The sequence below is a fragment of the Myripristis murdjan genome, chromosome 15 (genome assembly GCF_902150065.1).
Source record: "Myripristis murdjan chromosome 15, fMyrMur1.1, whole genome shotgun sequence".
Classification (NCBI taxonomy): domain Eukaryota; kingdom Metazoa; phylum Chordata; class Actinopteri; order Holocentriformes; family Holocentridae; genus Myripristis; species Myripristis murdjan.
Window position 1 is genome coordinate 3,330,797 of NC_043994.1, and position 18,125 is coordinate 3,348,921.

At 41.2% G+C, this 18,125-nt stretch overlaps 1 protein-coding gene across 1 annotated transcript in view; it reads right to left on the minus strand.

Annotated features, from left to right (window-relative positions):
* Positions 1 to 18,125, minus strand: part of LOC115373173 (uncharacterized) — a 42,526-nt gene that overhangs the window by 13,961 nt on the left and 10,440 nt on the right. Inside the window, exons 2-3 of the mRNA XM_030071452.1 lie at positions 14,045 to 14,862; positions 3,053 to 3,214 (exon numbers count right to left, since the gene is read on the minus strand). Coding sequence (XP_029927312.1) covers positions 3,053 to 3,214; positions 14,045 to 14,862 — 980 coding nt within the window. The remainder of the gene's footprint in view (positions 1 to 3,052; positions 3,215 to 14,044; positions 14,863 to 18,125) is intronic.

Below are 18,125 nucleotides of genomic sequence, written 5' to 3' on the forward strand. Positions count from 1 at the left end.
ATGTCCTGTCCACTCCTTCCTGTCCCCAAGTAACTGAAGGGTGTGAAAGAGACAAATGAGAAGATGAAGAGAAGAAGAGCAAGAGGGGGAGGTGGAAAAACAAGGTGAATTTTGAGAATAGTGCATTTGCAAAAGTGGGAAGAAGAAGAAGAAGAAGAAGAAGAAGAAGAAGAAGAAGAAGAAGAAGAAGAAGAAGAAGAAGAAGAAGAAGAAGAAGAAGAATATTACATATTGGGAAAAATATGTTGCTCAAAATGTAATATTCTTTTATCCACACCTGGTGTATGATAAACAAGACATGTTTCCATAGTGCATCAGTAACTGTATATTCTAATTTTCCCTAACCTGGGATATTTACACTCTCCTGGAGTGTATGGAATTTGACCCTTTCACTGACACAGCTATTTTTGGATTAAGTCTGCCACTATGGAATATTATGTGCCAATACTTACCTATCAGAATCAATGAAAACTATTTTTAAAAATCATATTTCATATTTAAGAGTTCACTTTTGGCCTCATCAGTTTATCAGTTTAGCCTCACTTGGTCTGACCCTGCTTTTAATATCCATGGTATTGAAATGAATCATCCGGGTGGTCTAACGATTAGACAGCTCTAAAACAAATGGGGGAAGGGGTGGGTAGACGGGGGGTCCTCATACAGTCGGTGGCAACTGCTTATTGTCTGTCCTCTGCCATCCGTGTGTCCAGCTGTGCTCGTGGTGGAGCAGCATTGTCAGGGGCACGGGGAGCCCTGGCTGTCAGTGTGGCCCATTCAGAGACCTCAGACATTGTCCCGGCTGGGCTATCCCGCTTTTGATGTGTCATCTCTTGTCTCCACTTGTGGCTTTGCCATTGAGGACGTGACAGCAGGGGGGGAAAGGAACGAAATGCCTGGGAGAGCAGCCGGTGTGGTCCGTCCCTCAAGAGTCAGGATTTGGGTACTTTCAACTCCCAAGTGTCCCCCTGCTGTGACTGTGGAAATATTTCTTAAACCTGTAAGCTTACAAGGAGTGATAAACTTCATAAAGGCCGTTATGTAAATGAAATGAATGAAATCAAGCCTTCCTTTTCTTCTCTCTTTCTGTCTTTCTGGCTCTCTCGTGTTCTCGGTGTCTTTGAAGGCTTTGAAGTCCTGGATTCCTGCTGGGTTCACCCATTGCTCCAGTGGAAAGCTTTTCCGGCCCCCGGGCCCAAACCTACAGCACTAGTTTCAATCCAGGCTTTGTGAACCCACCCCACCCCAGCCTCTTCCTGTATTGCAGCAAGGTCTTGAACAAGAAAATGGCATTCTTCTTATTTAGAGATGCCTGTAGAATGTCTCAAGACTGACAAAGCAGAGTCCAAGGTGATGGCACCCAATGCCCAAGTTGGACTTTGTCTTTTGAGCCATGAACACCATCAAGTTTTGTTTTTGTTTTTCACACATGCTGAAAATCCCTCCCACAGGTTTACCCTGGCACTACGCTGGCATAGAAAACAAGAGTTCTGACAAAACATTACGAAATCACATCACTAGTGTTTTCTTTGCAGCAGTGCGATAACACTCGAGGTAGTCATCCTGTTTGAGATCAGTGATTGAAGAAAGCTGGATGTTTTTTCATAGCCTACGCACATTGTTAACTGTGACAACTTTAACCACTTTTATGAGCACTTACTGGAATACCAGCTACCATAATAAAGCTAAATGTGCTGGAATTCCCTGCTGACGATACTTTTGCATACTCAACAAGCAGCATTTCCCGGTGTAGTGGGTGAATGTGATTCTAAAAATAGAGTTCTTTGGACGTGTTTTTAATTTTAGAGGGCTATAAAGCATTCTCTTTGTGTTTATTACTTCAGTTTTACTAAATGGTATTGTTCTCTGCCAAAGAAAATGGGTCAGACGATTGTGGCCCAGAGTTTGTCTACACTATCAAAATCTGGGTCGTAGTAATATGTATCTATTTCTCTGCGAAGACAGTTTTAACAGCATTTTGATCCATCCTAATAATTTGTAATAGGACAAATGAATACAACTCGTTGGCAGAAGATAGCACTTTATTTACTCTAAGTCCATCGAGTCCTCTAAAGTGCTATCAAGACTTCAGACAGAAATGGATATAGGTTCTTAATAAAAACTGCATTTCATTTTTTATCTAATTAACAGGTGCACTTTGATGAATTGTTGCCCTTTTTTTGAATAAATAGCTAGTCTACATTCGTGACATTTGCTTTTCTTTCCAACTCAAAAGAGATTCGGCCTCTGCCAGGTTCATGACAGCTTTCCCATTTGCAGTGCTGAACACCTGCTGGCTGGTAGGTTTTCCAAGGAAAACCCTCTGACACGCAGGGAATAATGTGTTTCTTTGGGATGAATAGAAGAAGAACTGGATAGTTAGCATGAGCAGTGATAAGAAACGTGGATGGCTGGACAGACAAAGAAAAGACCGCCAGCGACAGAAAGTCAAACCCCCTCAGCAGAAAATCTGAGGAACAAGATAATGGACATACAGTCTCTCAAGAAAGCTCAATTTGTCGCAGTGCTTATACAAAACCAATGTATAATAATAGATGTTTTGCACATGTTCTTCAGCAACAAAATAAGCACATTTAATAACCAAAGCTCCGTTGAAGTGGAAAAGTGTGTGAAAATTCCTTTTAGTTTATGAGAGTGTTCACGCTCCTCAGTTGCTCGGTCTGTATTGTCTCTGGCAGAACCTGGTTCAGTATTGTATTAGACGGATTACTGGTACTTTGTCTTTACGTTTTGGCTGAACATTATGAATATATTTTCTTTTCAAAGTTTATATTCCTTGCTATGAAGGCTTATTCTGGGAATTGGGACCAGTCTCTTGATGTTATTACTGTGATTTTATGGTGTATTTTCTCCTTTTTATCTGCAGTATCCCATAGCCTGTTCATGTTGCTGCTGTTGTCTTTTCCCTGGCAAGCTGGTAGTACCACTGCGTGACTGCTCTAAAGGCAGACCCACCCACATGAGAGAGAGAGAGAGGGGGGTGGGGGAGGGGGTGAGAGAGATAGAGAGAGATGCTATTTTAGCCGTCACACACCTCTTTGGTCTTGGTCATCCTGCTGTCCTTCTGCAGGCCACAGATGTGCCTCTGCAGCCGGAGGTTGGCCTCCTGAAGCTGGCCGATCTTCTCGATGAGCTGGCAGATGTGCTCCAGGTAGCCCAGGCCTGAGCCCAGCGGGTTGGAGCTCGCCTGCTGGACCTGGACAACCGAGAAGGTTAGTCAAGTTAGTCAAGACAATAAACAGCCACAAATCAGCAGTCATATGTTCTCCTTTGAGTTGGCTTTCAAACCACACGGGTTTTGAAAGCTGGTTTTCTTGGCAAAGCATGTCCGACATTAAAATAAATTCAATGTTATGCCAAAATGTTATCTGGTCAGGGTGGAGAAGGCTCTGAAACATTTAAGTCATCATACAACAATAAAACGCGTATAATAAAGCACCTTAACAAATAACATACACGGCATTAATAGATATTTAGAAGATTATCATTCCAACAGGTACATATTCCACCTACTTACAAATATGATCATAACTCTATGTTAACAATTTACAAATAATTATCAATTTTAAGTGCTTGTAAATATTTAAGGAAGTTCACATGAATTACTTGTATGTAACTTGGTTACATGTAAGTGACTCTTTCCAACTATATATAAGCCTGACGCACCAAGGAGCATTAGTATAAACTGAAACCCTAGTTATTGAACATATTTGTACATTTTTTTGCCTTTACCCCAATAGTTTAAATGTCAGATGACTATACCTCTGTTCCTGAAAACTTGACTGCCATTTTTTGTATGTCTTTGTACGTTGTTGTATTTGTTGTGTGGTATGTTTTTTTTTTTGTTCTTTTTTATCGCACCCATCATTCAATGGAGACATTTCATTCTGTCTGAACTGAGAGCAGCAGTCTCTTCTCCTCTACTGACAATCATCAGTCCCCAGCTTGATCTGCAGACACTGCAGTACAGCTGCTCCAGGGCCAAAAGCAGGCCACTACAAATATGTAAATATAAGGCAGGGGGTTTATTGCATGTTGGAAAAGATGCTTAGTCATCTTTGGGTAAACACAGGTTAAAAAACCACCAGAACTCTTATGTCAGGTGATGTAACCTGTCAGGAATGATCTACTGTGTTCTGCACATTAACACGCTGGACTGTTCTTATCAGGATATTTTACAGCTTCCAAAGCACTGCTGTATGTGAACCACATAACTTCAAGTCAGTTTTACTGCTTCAAATCCACATGAAAACATGCAAAAGAATTCCATTGCCACAGGCAGCTTGTCTCTCAATAAATTCATGCTAACTTGTCCAGAAGGCATATGAAATAAAAAGCATTATGGGTGACGCAGTTAACTTGACCTCATCAGGAGGTCAAGTTAATGATCAGGATCATTGTATGAGTATTTAGTTGTAGTTGCTGTATTTGATTAATTATTTTGAGTCTTATTGGCCATGTTCCCATGGCAGAAAAGACATCTACCCATCTTTTGTTTAAGTGCTGAGTATCAAAAAAAGTTGATCAGATGGCTGGACCAATGCAAAATGTGCTTCCTCTTGTGATGCGTTATCAATTTACTTGTGGCAATATGGATATCTGAGTTTTCAAATTCATTTGCACAGGTGCACATATTACTTCCTACAGACGTTATTTGTTTCCTGCTTTAGGTTATTTAAACTGCAGCTGTTCTGTCATGTTCATGTTGCGGTCAGTGTGCAGATTAAAACGCTGAAAGAAACGGCTGATTAATGCTTACTAGAAAAATATTTTGTATTTTCCAGGGTATTTTTTCCTCTTTGGTTACAGATATTGTAATGTGTAATAGCTGATTTTACAATACATTGCATATTGCAGAACTGCCTGTAAAATATCCTGAAAGTATTGTATCACCTGTTTCCCAGTGATTCCCCCCACTATTCACAACACTATGGCCCCTCATAATGTATTCCACAGTTTTATTATTATATTTTGGAGAAAAATGTAACATTTAGAGTCCACACAGGATCTTTTTCAGTTAACCTTTGTATCCAAAATGCAGTAACAAAACTGTGGAATATATCAGGAGTGCCCACAGCGTCACAAGTCTTCCTACTGAATCTGACTCTGCAATGAAGGTATTTCAACACAAAGATACATGATCTATGGTACTGAGAGGAGTGTTGTTGCAGTCATTTTGGATTTAGATAAAATATTTGCAACTGTGTAAAACAAAGTTGAAGTGGCTTCGGAACCAGAGTTTAGAACTCAGTGTGTGTGTGTGTGTGTGTGTGTGTGTGTGTGTGTGTGTGTGTGTGTGTGTGTGTGTGTGTGTGTGTGTGTGTGTGCATCTGTTTGCTGTGGCGTGCCACCGCTTGCCCAGGAGGCGCAGATGTTCACATTTTTCAGAAGTACGAAAAGGAAATTTTGAGCAAATATTTATATAATAGTCAACATTCCTAAAAGTGTCCCAACAAAAGCAGGATGTGAGCTCAGGTCGGGGTCTTTTCCCGCCCCTCCAAAGCCCCTTTCCCATGCTGCTGACGGTGAAACTCCAGTCAGGGAACTGGGACCTGGGATGAAAATGCTGGCCAAACAATGGGACACAAGCCATAACAGAGTGGAAGACTGACATCACTCATTTCCTCTGATGGAGAAGCCCTCTGTGGTTCACACATGAGCTTGACCTTGAACCAGTTCCCACATGACAGCTTTTACAGCCCAGTGCTTTCTTTCACACTTTCATTCATAATACATTTGAAGTTAATTAGCCTCTACTGTAAATCAAAACAAACCTTGTCATAAGTTCAGTTACTTCTAACTGGGCAACTATTCTTAGAAATATGTCTAGAAATGTTGAACTTCATTGAGCAAAAAGACCCCAAACTTGCTCCATTTCTGAACTAAACACAGATTATTTATTCCATATCTCTAGGATGTAATTTGTGTTAATTTTCAATCAACAACAGCAACTGCAAGAAAGACAGGCCTTTGCAAATGCATTTCGATCATGGGACATTAAAACTCTCCACTGGATCTAGGCCAGGAATAATAATGGCTGAAGGCATTCTTGATAACTGTAATACATATGAGCTCAGTCAAACTGTGTCACATCATCTGAGGTGGGGGACCACATGGACCATAACTTAAGATCAAATTTCTAGCACGTGGGGTTCCTCACCTGGTGAATCATCAGTCTCCAGCGACTAGATCTGGACTAGTTTACCGGTGGCTTATTAAGATAAGGAGGGGTATTCCATCCCGGATATGACCCTCTCTTCATTTGGGCTAGTCGGTCATGGGGAGGGGTATATGAGACAGCCTGTAATTAGAGGCCTTCCCGGCCAGGACGGTTATGTTAGCAGGCTATGGGCTGATCTTATCCATGGCCCCCAGAGATCATGATGAGGGATCCAGGGACGGAAAGAGTGATTGGGATCCAGGAATACCCCCTATTTACGTGCAAAAACCAATTTTGAAAAAGGCAAACAGACACAAACACACACACACCCTGCGTGCCTTCCTCTGCATTTCCTCTGTCCCTGTGAGTCAAGGGACAACAATGTGTTATGTGTGGGAATGGTTTTAGGGACAGAGAAGAGAAAGACTATGTGTCTCACACAAAGACTACAGAAAGCTGCTGGGAGATTAGCTCATTTGTTAACTCATCCATAAAGGGGATGGGGAAGTCCTTTCCATCAGTTTATTTCTCCTTAGTTAAATGGCTTTTCTGTGTACTTGTACTTTTTAAAGTATTTTTTTAAGTCAATAATTTCACTTTAACTGAAGCACTTTTTTTCTTGAGTGTTGTGCTTCACACGATTTTAAATCCGATCCATTACAGAGAACAAATGACCAATGACAGATTGTGGAACCTTTCACAATAAAAGCTCCGTCAGCAAAGATGAGAAGAGGAACCTGCCTCTTCTTTGTTGGTTTGTTATTATTTTATTTGCGTTTTTTTTTTTTTTTTTTTTTACTATGAACATTTTTCAGCTGGCAAAAAATGGGGAAAAGCATGGGAAAAAATGGGGAAAATATAAATGAGTTGGTCTGGTGATGAGAACCATGTAGACTCAACCATAATAATTATGTGCTTATTCCACATGTGTCAGCTGAGTCTAGAGGGTCCTCACTTCAGTTGAGTGTAATGCCCCTTTAAAAGCATGTAGTTTGCAGCGTGTTCTCTCCTCCTTTTCTAACTGCATGGAAAAGATCCCAGCTAACACAGTTACTGTTTAGAAAAAGGAGCTGAGTCACTTCTACTCCCAGCACATTTTAAATGAGACACTTTGGACTTTTACTGCAGTAGATTTTTACTGTGCTACTTCTACTTCTACTGCAGTCAGATACCAGCAGAGGAACAGTACTTCTACTTCTACTGCAGTCAAATACACTATATTACCAAAAGTATTCGCTCACCCATTCAAATGATCAGAATCAGGTGTCCTAATCACTTGGCCTGGCCACAGGTGTATAAAATCAAGCACTCAGGCATGCAGACTGTGAAACAAGACATTTGTGAAAGAATGGGCCGCTCTCAGGAGCTCAGTGAATTCCAGCGTGGAACTGTCATAGGATGCCACCTGTGCAACAAATCCAGTCGTGAAATTTCCTCGCTCCTAAATATTCCACAGTCAACTGTCAGCTCTATTATAACAAAATGGAAGCGTTTGGGAACAACAGCAACTCAGCCATGAAGTGGTAGGCCACGTAAAGTGACGGAGAGGGGTCAGCGGATGCTGAAGCGCATAGTGCAAAGAGGTCGCCGACTTTCTGCACAGTCAATTGCTACAGAGCTACAAACTTCATGTGACCTTCAGATTAGCCCAAGTACAGTACGCAGAGAGCTTCATGGAATGGGTTTCCATGGCCGAGCAGCTGCAGCCAAGCCACACATCACCAAGTGCAATGCAAAGCGTCGGATGCAATGGTGTAAAGCACGCCGCCACTGGCCTCTAAAGCAGTGGAGACGCGTTCTCTGGAGTGATGAATCACACTTTTCCATCTGGCAATCTGATGGACGAGTCTGGGTTTGGAGGTTGCCAGGAGAACGGTACATTTCAGACTGCATTGTGCCGACTGTGAAATTTGGTGGAGGAGGAATTATGGTGTGGGGTTGTTTTTCAGGAGCTGGGCTTGGCCCCTTAGTTCCAGTGAAAGGAACTTTGAATGCTTCAGGATACCAAAACATTTTGGACAATTCCATGCTCCCAACCTTGTGGGAACAGTTTGGAGCGGGCCCCTTCCTCTTCCAACATGACTGTGCACCAGTGCACAAAGCAAGGTCCATAAAGACATGGATGACAGAGTCTGGTGTGGATGAACTTGACTGGCCTGCACAGAGTCCTGACCTGAACCCGATAGAACACCTTTGGGATGAATTAGAGCGGAGACTGAGAGCCAGGCCTTCTCGACCAACATCAGTGTGTGACCTCACCAATGCGCTTTTGGAAGAATGGTCAAAAATTCCTATAAACACTCTCCTCAACCTTGTGGACAGTCTTCCCAGAAGAGTTGAAGCTGTAATAGCTGCAAAAGGTGGACCGACATCATATTGAACTCTATGGGTTAGGAATGGGATGGCACTTCAGTTCATAGTATGAGTAAAGGCAGGTGAGCGAATACTTTTGGTAATATAGTGTATCAGCAGAGTGACAGTACTTCTACATGCCAATTGTAGTCCTCTTTCCACCATTGATTAATAAAAGCTGCCTCAAAGCATAAGGTGCAACTACGACTTTTTAAATGGTCATAGTTGTTGGGGATATCAGTTAAGAAGTTAACAATGTGTGCATGTTGTACTGTTTTCAATCCCTTTTAATAATGAAAAAAATATCAAAGTCATCCGTGTGTGCCCTGCTACATCATTAGCTCCTGCATCCTATTTATATCACTCAACATAGTCCTGATCAGTAGCTCCATGCTAACAGTGGAGCACACTGTATAATGCGTGATGTAAGACTACCACCATTTTACAAAGACTGACTTTTAGTAGTAAAAACTTAATGGCGTCTCGATTTTCCCATTCTCTTGTTGCTTTTATCATATCCTTTGGAATGTGATAGTGGGAGTTGTGAGCATGTGAGACAGAGCAATTTATTTACCATGGCCATTAACGAGGATGTTTTCTCAAAATAAATAAAGAAGCCATGCTGTGAAAAATGAGGCAATATCAAAAACAGTTGTGAATTCCTTCACTAAGGCTTTATCATTGCATTTTTCTCCCTTATCATACCAAATCATTGTAAATATGAGCCTGATAAAGCAATAACACCCAAGATCACTGTGGAAAACTGAGGCCTCTTCTGGCCCTCACTTGATGATGTTTCCATCATCTCGGCTGCATCCAAAATACTTTCCTAAACATGACAGTGTTGGAAAGGAATGAGGCACCAGATGTGGGTTGTGAATCCAGATAGGGGGAAAAGGTACGAGCAGTTCACATATGCTGGTTCTCCCATCCTGACCCCATTTTTTTTTTCAACACAATCTGTGGAGTGAGGGGAAGATAGAGCTCCTATATCTTTCAAAGCACTCAGGGAGGAACGGTACGTGCCTGGATTAGTTCGTTTGCCTTGCCTTCGCTTGGACATGAAAGGTGTTTTGGGATGGTAACGTGAACAGAGAAGTGGGTCAGCGGTGACTGAGGCATGCTGTGTTTCCAGTTTCCCTCTTCTGACACATCGCACATGAGCCCTACTTGGATGCTATTAGTTTTCAAAGCGACGCTCGCGTTTTAATTACCGACACACAGTCTGTGATTTCATGCACCCAGGATTAGAATCTCTTCCCAATATTAAAGAGCTGGGCGCAGCTACCTGAAACCGTCAGTACAGCCATCCATCAAAACAACTTGCAGGATCGGGCTCTCTTCACATTCATTCTTCACATTCACATTCTTCATTTTTGTCAAGACAGACTCCCAACAGGCAGTATAACTTGTTGGTTTTGTTTGGCTACCTCTGCCAGTTCAATCAGTGAGACTTTTTTGATACGTCCATAACAACAGAGTGTCAGAGCAGTCAGCACTGGCAAAGGCACGTTAGTTGCACGTTTGTGACGAAAGGTGGAAAAGGGTCATTTTCTCTGAAAGAATCAATAAGGTCCTCTGCAAAATAGCCAAGACCTTTGATATACCAAATTACCCGACGTCCCCTGTAAAACTAATCCCCTGTCCAAATGGGACAACAGTCTATATTTAGTCTTTTGATTTAAATGCATTGTAGATTCTGTGACATTATCTGATAATTTTAGTCCAGCTTTTGTCAACAAAAACTTCAGGTGGTTTTAGTCAAAAGTTTTATTCTAAATCTAGTGTTTAGTTACCTTTACTCATAGACTGATCTACTTTCATTATTATATTCTTGTATGATTTTTTTTTTTTTTTTTTTAAATTCAGCTAGCTTTTTATACTGTCATATTAAAAGTAAAGTTTACCTATATATCTCTTCTCCTCCCAACTGAGGTCAGAAGCTGTGTTTTAATTCATCTGTATCTGGCATTTTTGTTTCTGTTGTTTCTTATTTGCTGACGGAAACACAATTATATTTCCTCACTGCGGGTTCCTTTTTGTTAACAAAGGTTAATTTTTGGATAGTTTTATCCTTGTTTTCATCCAGGAAGAAGTAAGTTAACAAATATTTTAAGTCCTAGTTTTAATCAACAAAATTAACACTATAGTCACTTGAAAGACAGTTTCTCTGATGTTTTTTAATTCTCCAGCAGGCTTCAACCATGAAAACTGTCCTGTGGTGTCCGCCAGATAAAGCACTTCAAACGCCAACCAAATTGAATAATCTCTTCAAGAGGCATAGTTGATGCACATTAATGCTATTTATGTTCTCCAGCTGAGGAATTCAAGTAAACCAGAGACAGCCAGCATCCAGGCTTTGTGTTTTAATTGCGCCATATTTCACACTGTAATGCTGATGAGGAAAGTATGCTTTGAATTCCCGGTGGTTTCCCCAGTATGGATGCCGAGTGTGAGATCAGACACGCAGCTAAACAGGTCCATATGATCAGCGTTTCTCCCTGATGTTAGAAATGCAGTTGCTATGAAATCACTGACTACACCTCCGCATCTGAAGCTTGAGGCCTGCAACGATGATGGAATTCCCCCATGTTGTATTTTATGCCTACTGACAGTGTTTGCATTTTCTTGTCATAGTAACAGAGGCAAACCGGGTACTGCACCACCTTGTGTACATCTTGCTGTCAAAAACTGTACTCCACGTTGAGAAAGAGGAAAAGAGTTGCAGAGAAAAAAGAGACAAAGAGTCCTCGATGTTCACAAATTTGAGGCAGGAGAAAAAGGTCCTTTCCCAAATGTCTCTTCCCTGGACTACTGAGTCCCATTTAACAGCCAAAGGAATTATATTATTAGCTGTGGTGACAAGCTAAGATGATGACTGTGAGGGCCATAGCACCTAATTGCCTGTCAGCACTGTACCCCTAAACCCAGCTATGGTGGGCCCCCTAAAAACCTCTGCCACCCGCCATCACTTCACAGGGGCCCCAAGGACCTATCAAAGGGCCTTTATCTAGATAAATATGTGAGTAATTTGAGCTATTTGACACCTGTTTGATGCGTCCAGGTAGGCCGCCAAGTTTGGAACTTGGAAAACAGGGAGGGCCCAGATGAGAGAGGGGCCAGCAGTCGGCGACAGTATCACCACAGAAATCTTCACAGTCACTCAGCGCAGATGAACAGGTGCTGCATGACATGCGGGCCCATGAGAAAGCTGCTCTACACTGTAACGCATGCCCTCTCCCCATTACCACCTCTGCCCGCATGTAGCTGGCTCGCATGTTTCACTTTGTATGATCTGCCGGCCGGCAATAATAAAAGCCTTGTCTTTAGCAAGGCCTTTGAACTTGACATTGTTGTGAAAGGTCTTTGAGGGAGAGATGGGAAGGATGTGTTGAGATATCAGAAGCTTTGAAGTACAGCCTCGCATTTGTTTGAGGAGCCTGACCACCTCGAATGCTGTGATGTAAGGTTAAAGAATCTATCAAATCTGTACTGTTGCTTTGGATGTCTCTTGGGTATCACAACTAAATGTGGATTGATTGGTTCATTGACTGACTGATATCTTTTTTTGCCTTAGTTTGCTTGCTCAGATTGCTTGCTTTGGTCTGATTTAGGCATGAAGTTTCTGCTTTGGTGTATTTTTCATTAGCTCTGGTTAATATTCATGTGGCTCTTTGAGCAAACCAAAATCCGTAAACACGTGGCGTGTGATCAAAGAGCTCATTGATCTATTGGATAGAAATTTTACGAGAAAACTCTGAAAGTCAGCTGCAGACAACAGCACATATTAATTACAGGATTGGAACAGTGGAGCAACAACGTCAAACTGTGGAGCTATGTATTTTTATGTTTCAAAAAATATCATGAAATGTTGTCACCAGACCATATTTCTACAGAGGCTTTCACCTCATTGTTATAATGTTTGTCCATTATTTTCACAGCATTAGCATCTTGGTTGCACTACTGTAATTAGGTCAGATCATGTTCTCACTTGTAATAAAGTGTACTGTGGTTCTCTTGGACTTGGACCATATCCCAGCCTTTCATGAGAAATACGATTTGTTTGTGTTGTCTGCAACAGAATTGGTGTTCTCACCTGTCTAAAACCACACGTAGCCCTGGGCTAACACCTTCATTTGTGTGTTTTCAAACCTACAGCTTAGAATGTGGGATATCATCCTTACTTTGAAAAGGTTCATGCTTTTTTGACACACACAAGTTTAATAGTTTCGCCCTTCATCTCCCTCACTTCAAACTGATTCAAAATGGCGATCAAATAGAACAGTGTTACAAATCAGGGAATTTACTCTTTGTAAATCTCTTAAAATTGTTTTTTCTTTCTGGGAGCCACATCAGTGCTTGTAAGGTGTATTAGCCATTTTGTTAGTATGATTTACCCAATAAAACTAAACTATTTCTCCCCCTGAAATCTAAAACAACACCAGGCATTCATGTGGAAAAAACTTAAGGCTGTATCAAATTCCCAGCCTAATAGCTGCATGTAATGAAAGACAGACTTGAGGCTTGACTATGATGTTTTCAGGATATCAAATAGGTGATTATGACTTTGCAGCCTCCACAGCTGTCAGGTGCTCTCCTAGTAGAGCACACTTTGTATTCTCATTCTGGACATGAAAAAGAGATGCCTCCTTTTTGTGCTGTAGCATGAATGAAACCGCAGGCCTTATTGGCAAGCTCTCAATAGAAAACACGCCACTGCGGGTCCTTATGAATGAATATAGTTGCTTTTTGTCACGCCTGTGGGACAGGAAGAGGTCAAAGCAAAAGGTCAAAGAGAGAATATCCACAAAAAGAAGGATCTCCACTTTTAAGTACACTCTGAGACACACTCAGGAAAATATATTGACTCAGAGATCCTTATTTAACTTGTAGTGAGATAATTACTTGGTGACACAGAGGCTGGGAAGGGTTTAAAATTAGAGCGAAAATAACAGAGGATGTAAACTAGTGTGTTCACCCAAAAGGGCTTTTCTTAAGTCTGGAGGAAACCTAAATAACACTGTGTAATAATTCTTATTCAACAATCATTTTAAGCACTATGATGCTAACAATTAGATTTTTCAGTATGGTGTTGGAGCTAAATAGCACTTTTTGGTATTATTGTTCCTGAATTACCTTGAATTAGAATTAGAATTTGTATCAGTAATTAGAATTACACTTAATGTTAAATTCAACATGACTACATCTATGATTTGATTGATGATCAAAAGTCAATGTTTACCCATTTTGGAAAATGTGATATTACTTCACTTCCCCCCAGCTGTTCTGTAGGACAGTAGTGGCTCTGTCTTCCTGTCATTGTTACTGAGTGCTGGATACTGACTTGATGCTCCAAATGCTAACTGTTAGCCTCCTGCCACTGAGGTGGACTTCACATCACTTTACAAGAAATGGGCAACTATCCCATTTAGGCAGTATCTGTGTTCCTGAGTGCTGATATGTTGGATATGAAAATTTTGAAGTAAACGGGATTGGATATGATGTTCCTCTTACCTCACTGAGCCTACAGCATTCCTCCATGTACTCCTCAAGACTGTCACTCGTGGTGCTCTTCCTTAAAGGCCTCTGCTCAAACTCATGGCCTGTCATGTCATCACAGGCTTCAGTTGAGGACTGGCTCCTAGGCCTCGTATCTTCGGAGTAGACCCTTTCAGTCACATCATTACTCTCCTCAAGCTGCTCAGACTTCTCTTCATCTTTTTCAGTTTGGCTTCCAAAAGCTCTGCAATGGTCCATATCCATATCCTCAGTTATGTGCAAGTCTACCCTCTTAACTGAGGAGCTGAGTTCCTCTGATGTTAAAGGAACATTCTCCTGAGTGTCCACAGTTGCAATCAGAGTGCTATCCGCTGAGGCCTGTTTGATCTCAGAGCTCTGTTCATGTGTGATTAGTGTCTCAGGCATAATGGTAGGATCAGAGTTCAAGTTGCAGGAGTCACAGGAGGACTCTCGGCTGTGAACCACAAAGCTCTGTTCAGAGCCTGTTGGGGTGGACGGTGAGTTGGCTCCACTGGGCAGCTCCACTCCAGAGTCCTCTGACTCAAATTTGTACAGCCTGGGCAGCTGAGAGTCCGAGAAGATGGCTGACAGGTAGTCTGAGCTTGACTCCATCAGAGGCTGTCCAGACATGTTGTCAACGTTGGAATTCACCTTGGAGGCTTTGACAGGCTCTGAGATGTCCTGCTCAGAAACCGACACCATGGAGATGGTGGACGCAGAATCGTCGGCCATCAGGAGCGTCTCGTGAAAGTTGTTGAAGAGCTTCATTTTGGTTAGGACAACCTCACTGTCCACCACCATGTCCCCTTTCCCTGTGAAAGGCAGAGAAAAAAATATAAAATTACTTAGATTTTTGTGTACTTCACCAGGGCTGTCAGTTTGTAATATTTCTGCAACAGTCACATTTTTCTTAATTACCTCAAGTGAAATGAAAGCTCTTGAAATACCTGAGCTCAAGCCAGAGTTCAAGTGTTGCTTATGCCTGCCAGAGAGGCAGAGATTATTTATTAGACTGAAGGCATTTAAAAAACTGCCATATTAAATCATATCTGTTTGATATATTAACACCATTAATTTCAAGGTTATGTTTCCTACAAGTAGGAAAAGTTAAAGGACCATACCAGTGATTTTGAATCTTTGACCCATTTACTACAATTTAGCCACATTTTACATCGCAACAAACCATTTTGCAAATCATGCAGGGGTGCTCAAGATTTCACAACATATAATCAAAATCATTCAGTTTTAAATGTGAGTTTTTGGTTGAAACATCTTATAATGTTCTACTTCTGCGGCCGACAAAGTCATCACCATTCATAAACCACTGGCTGTGTAAAGCAAACATTTCAATGGGAACTATTTTACTGCAGAGAGACTCTTCTCTCTGCCCAATCAAAACACAACAGTGCTGCTGCTTTTAGGAAAAATAATGCGGACAACTTTATTACTGTGCTGGAATACTGGTGTGAAGAAAGTGTGTGATCTTGAAAGTTCATTTCCATATCTTAGTGGAAGGAATGGATGAATGGAGTTCTACAGTATGAATGCTTGAGGAAAAGATCAAAAGATCAGCAGAAACTTGAAGTACAGTATATCTATTTTGTGGATATTAAACATGCAGAATCACTGTTATGGTCCTTTAAGACCAAAACTGAGGACTGTAGCAGCTCAGGTATTTCAACTATGCCATTACGCAGTGCACAAGTGGGATGATGGTGTTTTTGTTCAAAGGAACTCACAGTTTTATGTTCAGTCCCTTTGACCATGAAGGTCATGGATGCACTGTCAAAATATACATGTAGTCACAGCAGAATATGCATGAGCGGAACCTGAGAAGTTGTTTTTATACAGTCCTGCATTCTTCAACTCAAATAACACAGGACCCATACATTCTGTCAGTGTCCCCTACCTGACTGTCCAGCTTTAATCTGGAGCTCCAGTTAATACTATTACAGGGAGCAGTCATATGTGTCCTCTCCGCTTTCTCTCCATAGGCAATTTGATATGTCTCGCTGTCAATCAAAGATTCTTTTCTTTCCCAAACTTTTAAATTTCAAGAGAACAAACTGCTGATGGTTTTCTCTCTTTCCCTTTGGGGCATGCTGGGGTTCTGATTAAGCTTGGGTTGTTTTATTTGTGTAGTCTAATGCTGCAAATTAAACACTGGCTAAGCACAGGCTTTTTGGAATAATATAATTCCTGACTGTTAGATCACACCTCAACAATAGAGGAGGTTTGGCGACTTCCTGCCGGGTGAATTGGAGATCTTGCCAAGGCAAATATGAGATTAAAAGTTCTTTGAAGTTGTAAATCCGACGCTTTTATCCTCTCCTGAGGGGAACTTTAGAAAAGGGGAGTCCTTTGAGGGGAATTTTCTGAAAAGCATGTTGGGAGAATTTGAATGGACGTGAAAAGTCTTTTGGATATTGATAGTTGGCAAAGCAAAGGGAAAGCAGAGTGTGAAAGAGCTGTGGTTGGGGCGCTGATGTACATGGACAATCACCGTGGCATTCCTTCCCCATGGTTTAAAAGAGGCAGAGGGATGTTGTGATTGGAAGGGTGGAGGCAGGGACTGAATGATGAATGATTCAGAAGTAATTAGCAAGAAACATGGACAGGATGTCAGCTCCCACCATCTGATTGGACGGAAATAGTGCAACCAGGACCAGTTAGATCAAACCACTTTGATGCAACTTTATACAACTGTTTATCAAGTTGCCATCCAGTGATTGGGTCCAGTCTATCTTTGATTGGGACCAATACAAATCAAACAGTGCTTGCTATTGATGTGATTGCAAATAAATCAAATCACCTGTCGTGATGTATAATCTCCTGTTTGTGTACAGCAGACTCTTCCCAGACAAAATCTCTTGTTTTGATTTCAAGGTCAATAACACTCATCAAAACAGTGGCACACCCATGTTTTCCCACCAAAAAAAAAAAAAAAAAAGGCTGCTGTGATAACACTGGTGGTGGATAGAAAAGCAGCTCTGCCAAAACACTGATAGCAGGGCAGCTGATTGGGTCATATCAGCCTCTAAAGGTTTTGGACCAGGTCTCTTCCCATTCTAAACAAGCCATCTGTTTTCCCAGAGTGGTGCAAGGCAATTTCAAAGACTTCAACATTTTTGCAAAAGCTCAAAGTATACGCACATACACCGTTTTGAAAGCACTTATGCTTACCAAAGATAAAACTGCAGACTATTGTAGAACCCAGGTCATGAGTCCATATTAAGCAGCGCATGTGATGAAGATCAGTTTTGGTCAAGAGAGAAGCTATTATTTCTGCTGAGGAAAAATGCAGCTAAAAAGCAGCATTTTTAATTTAAAAAAAAATTAAATCAATTTGCAGGTGTCATTTTGTAAGATTGCAATCCATCATTGCATCCAGACACTACTACTTCTTTATTTTCTTTTATGCTTGGATGTGATGACACTGTGTTGTTAAGGGGTTGTCTCATGCCGCTGATGCTACATATGGAGGAAAAAGCCCAAATGGTTCAACTTAAGCGGTCTGTTCTAAAAAAAAAAAAAAAAAAAAAAAAACCTCTTTTTCTGCAGAGGCTAGAGAAACCATTTCCTGTTTTTGCTGAATGCTGGGGAAAATGTATTGTGCATTCAACCTTTTCCACAGTGGCTTGAGTAACAGAGCAACTTTGTCACCGTTAAGGCTCCATTGTTCTTCCCAATGCCCTCACTACATCCAGTGAATGACAAAATGCGTGTTTATAGCTAAGGTGGCCAGAGTCATTCTTTTCTGTCTCTTGAGCAATGCCTCTGAAGCCACTCAGAGCCTCAATATGATGTAAAGGCTTTGCTGACTGAGCCATATAAACAGCAGTTGTGAAACTCAGAGAGAAACACTGCAAGCCATGCTCCATGTATCAGCATTGTCTCTCATTGTTTCATCTTGAATTTCCCATGTTATTTTTTTTTTTTTTTAATTAACTACAAAAACCATATCACAATGACAGAAATCATTCAGTTGCTGGCAATGTTTTGCAGCCAAATGTGCTGATTAATTTATAATTTCATGATTTCATGTCAACTGGCTATCAGTATGGTTTCTGGAATT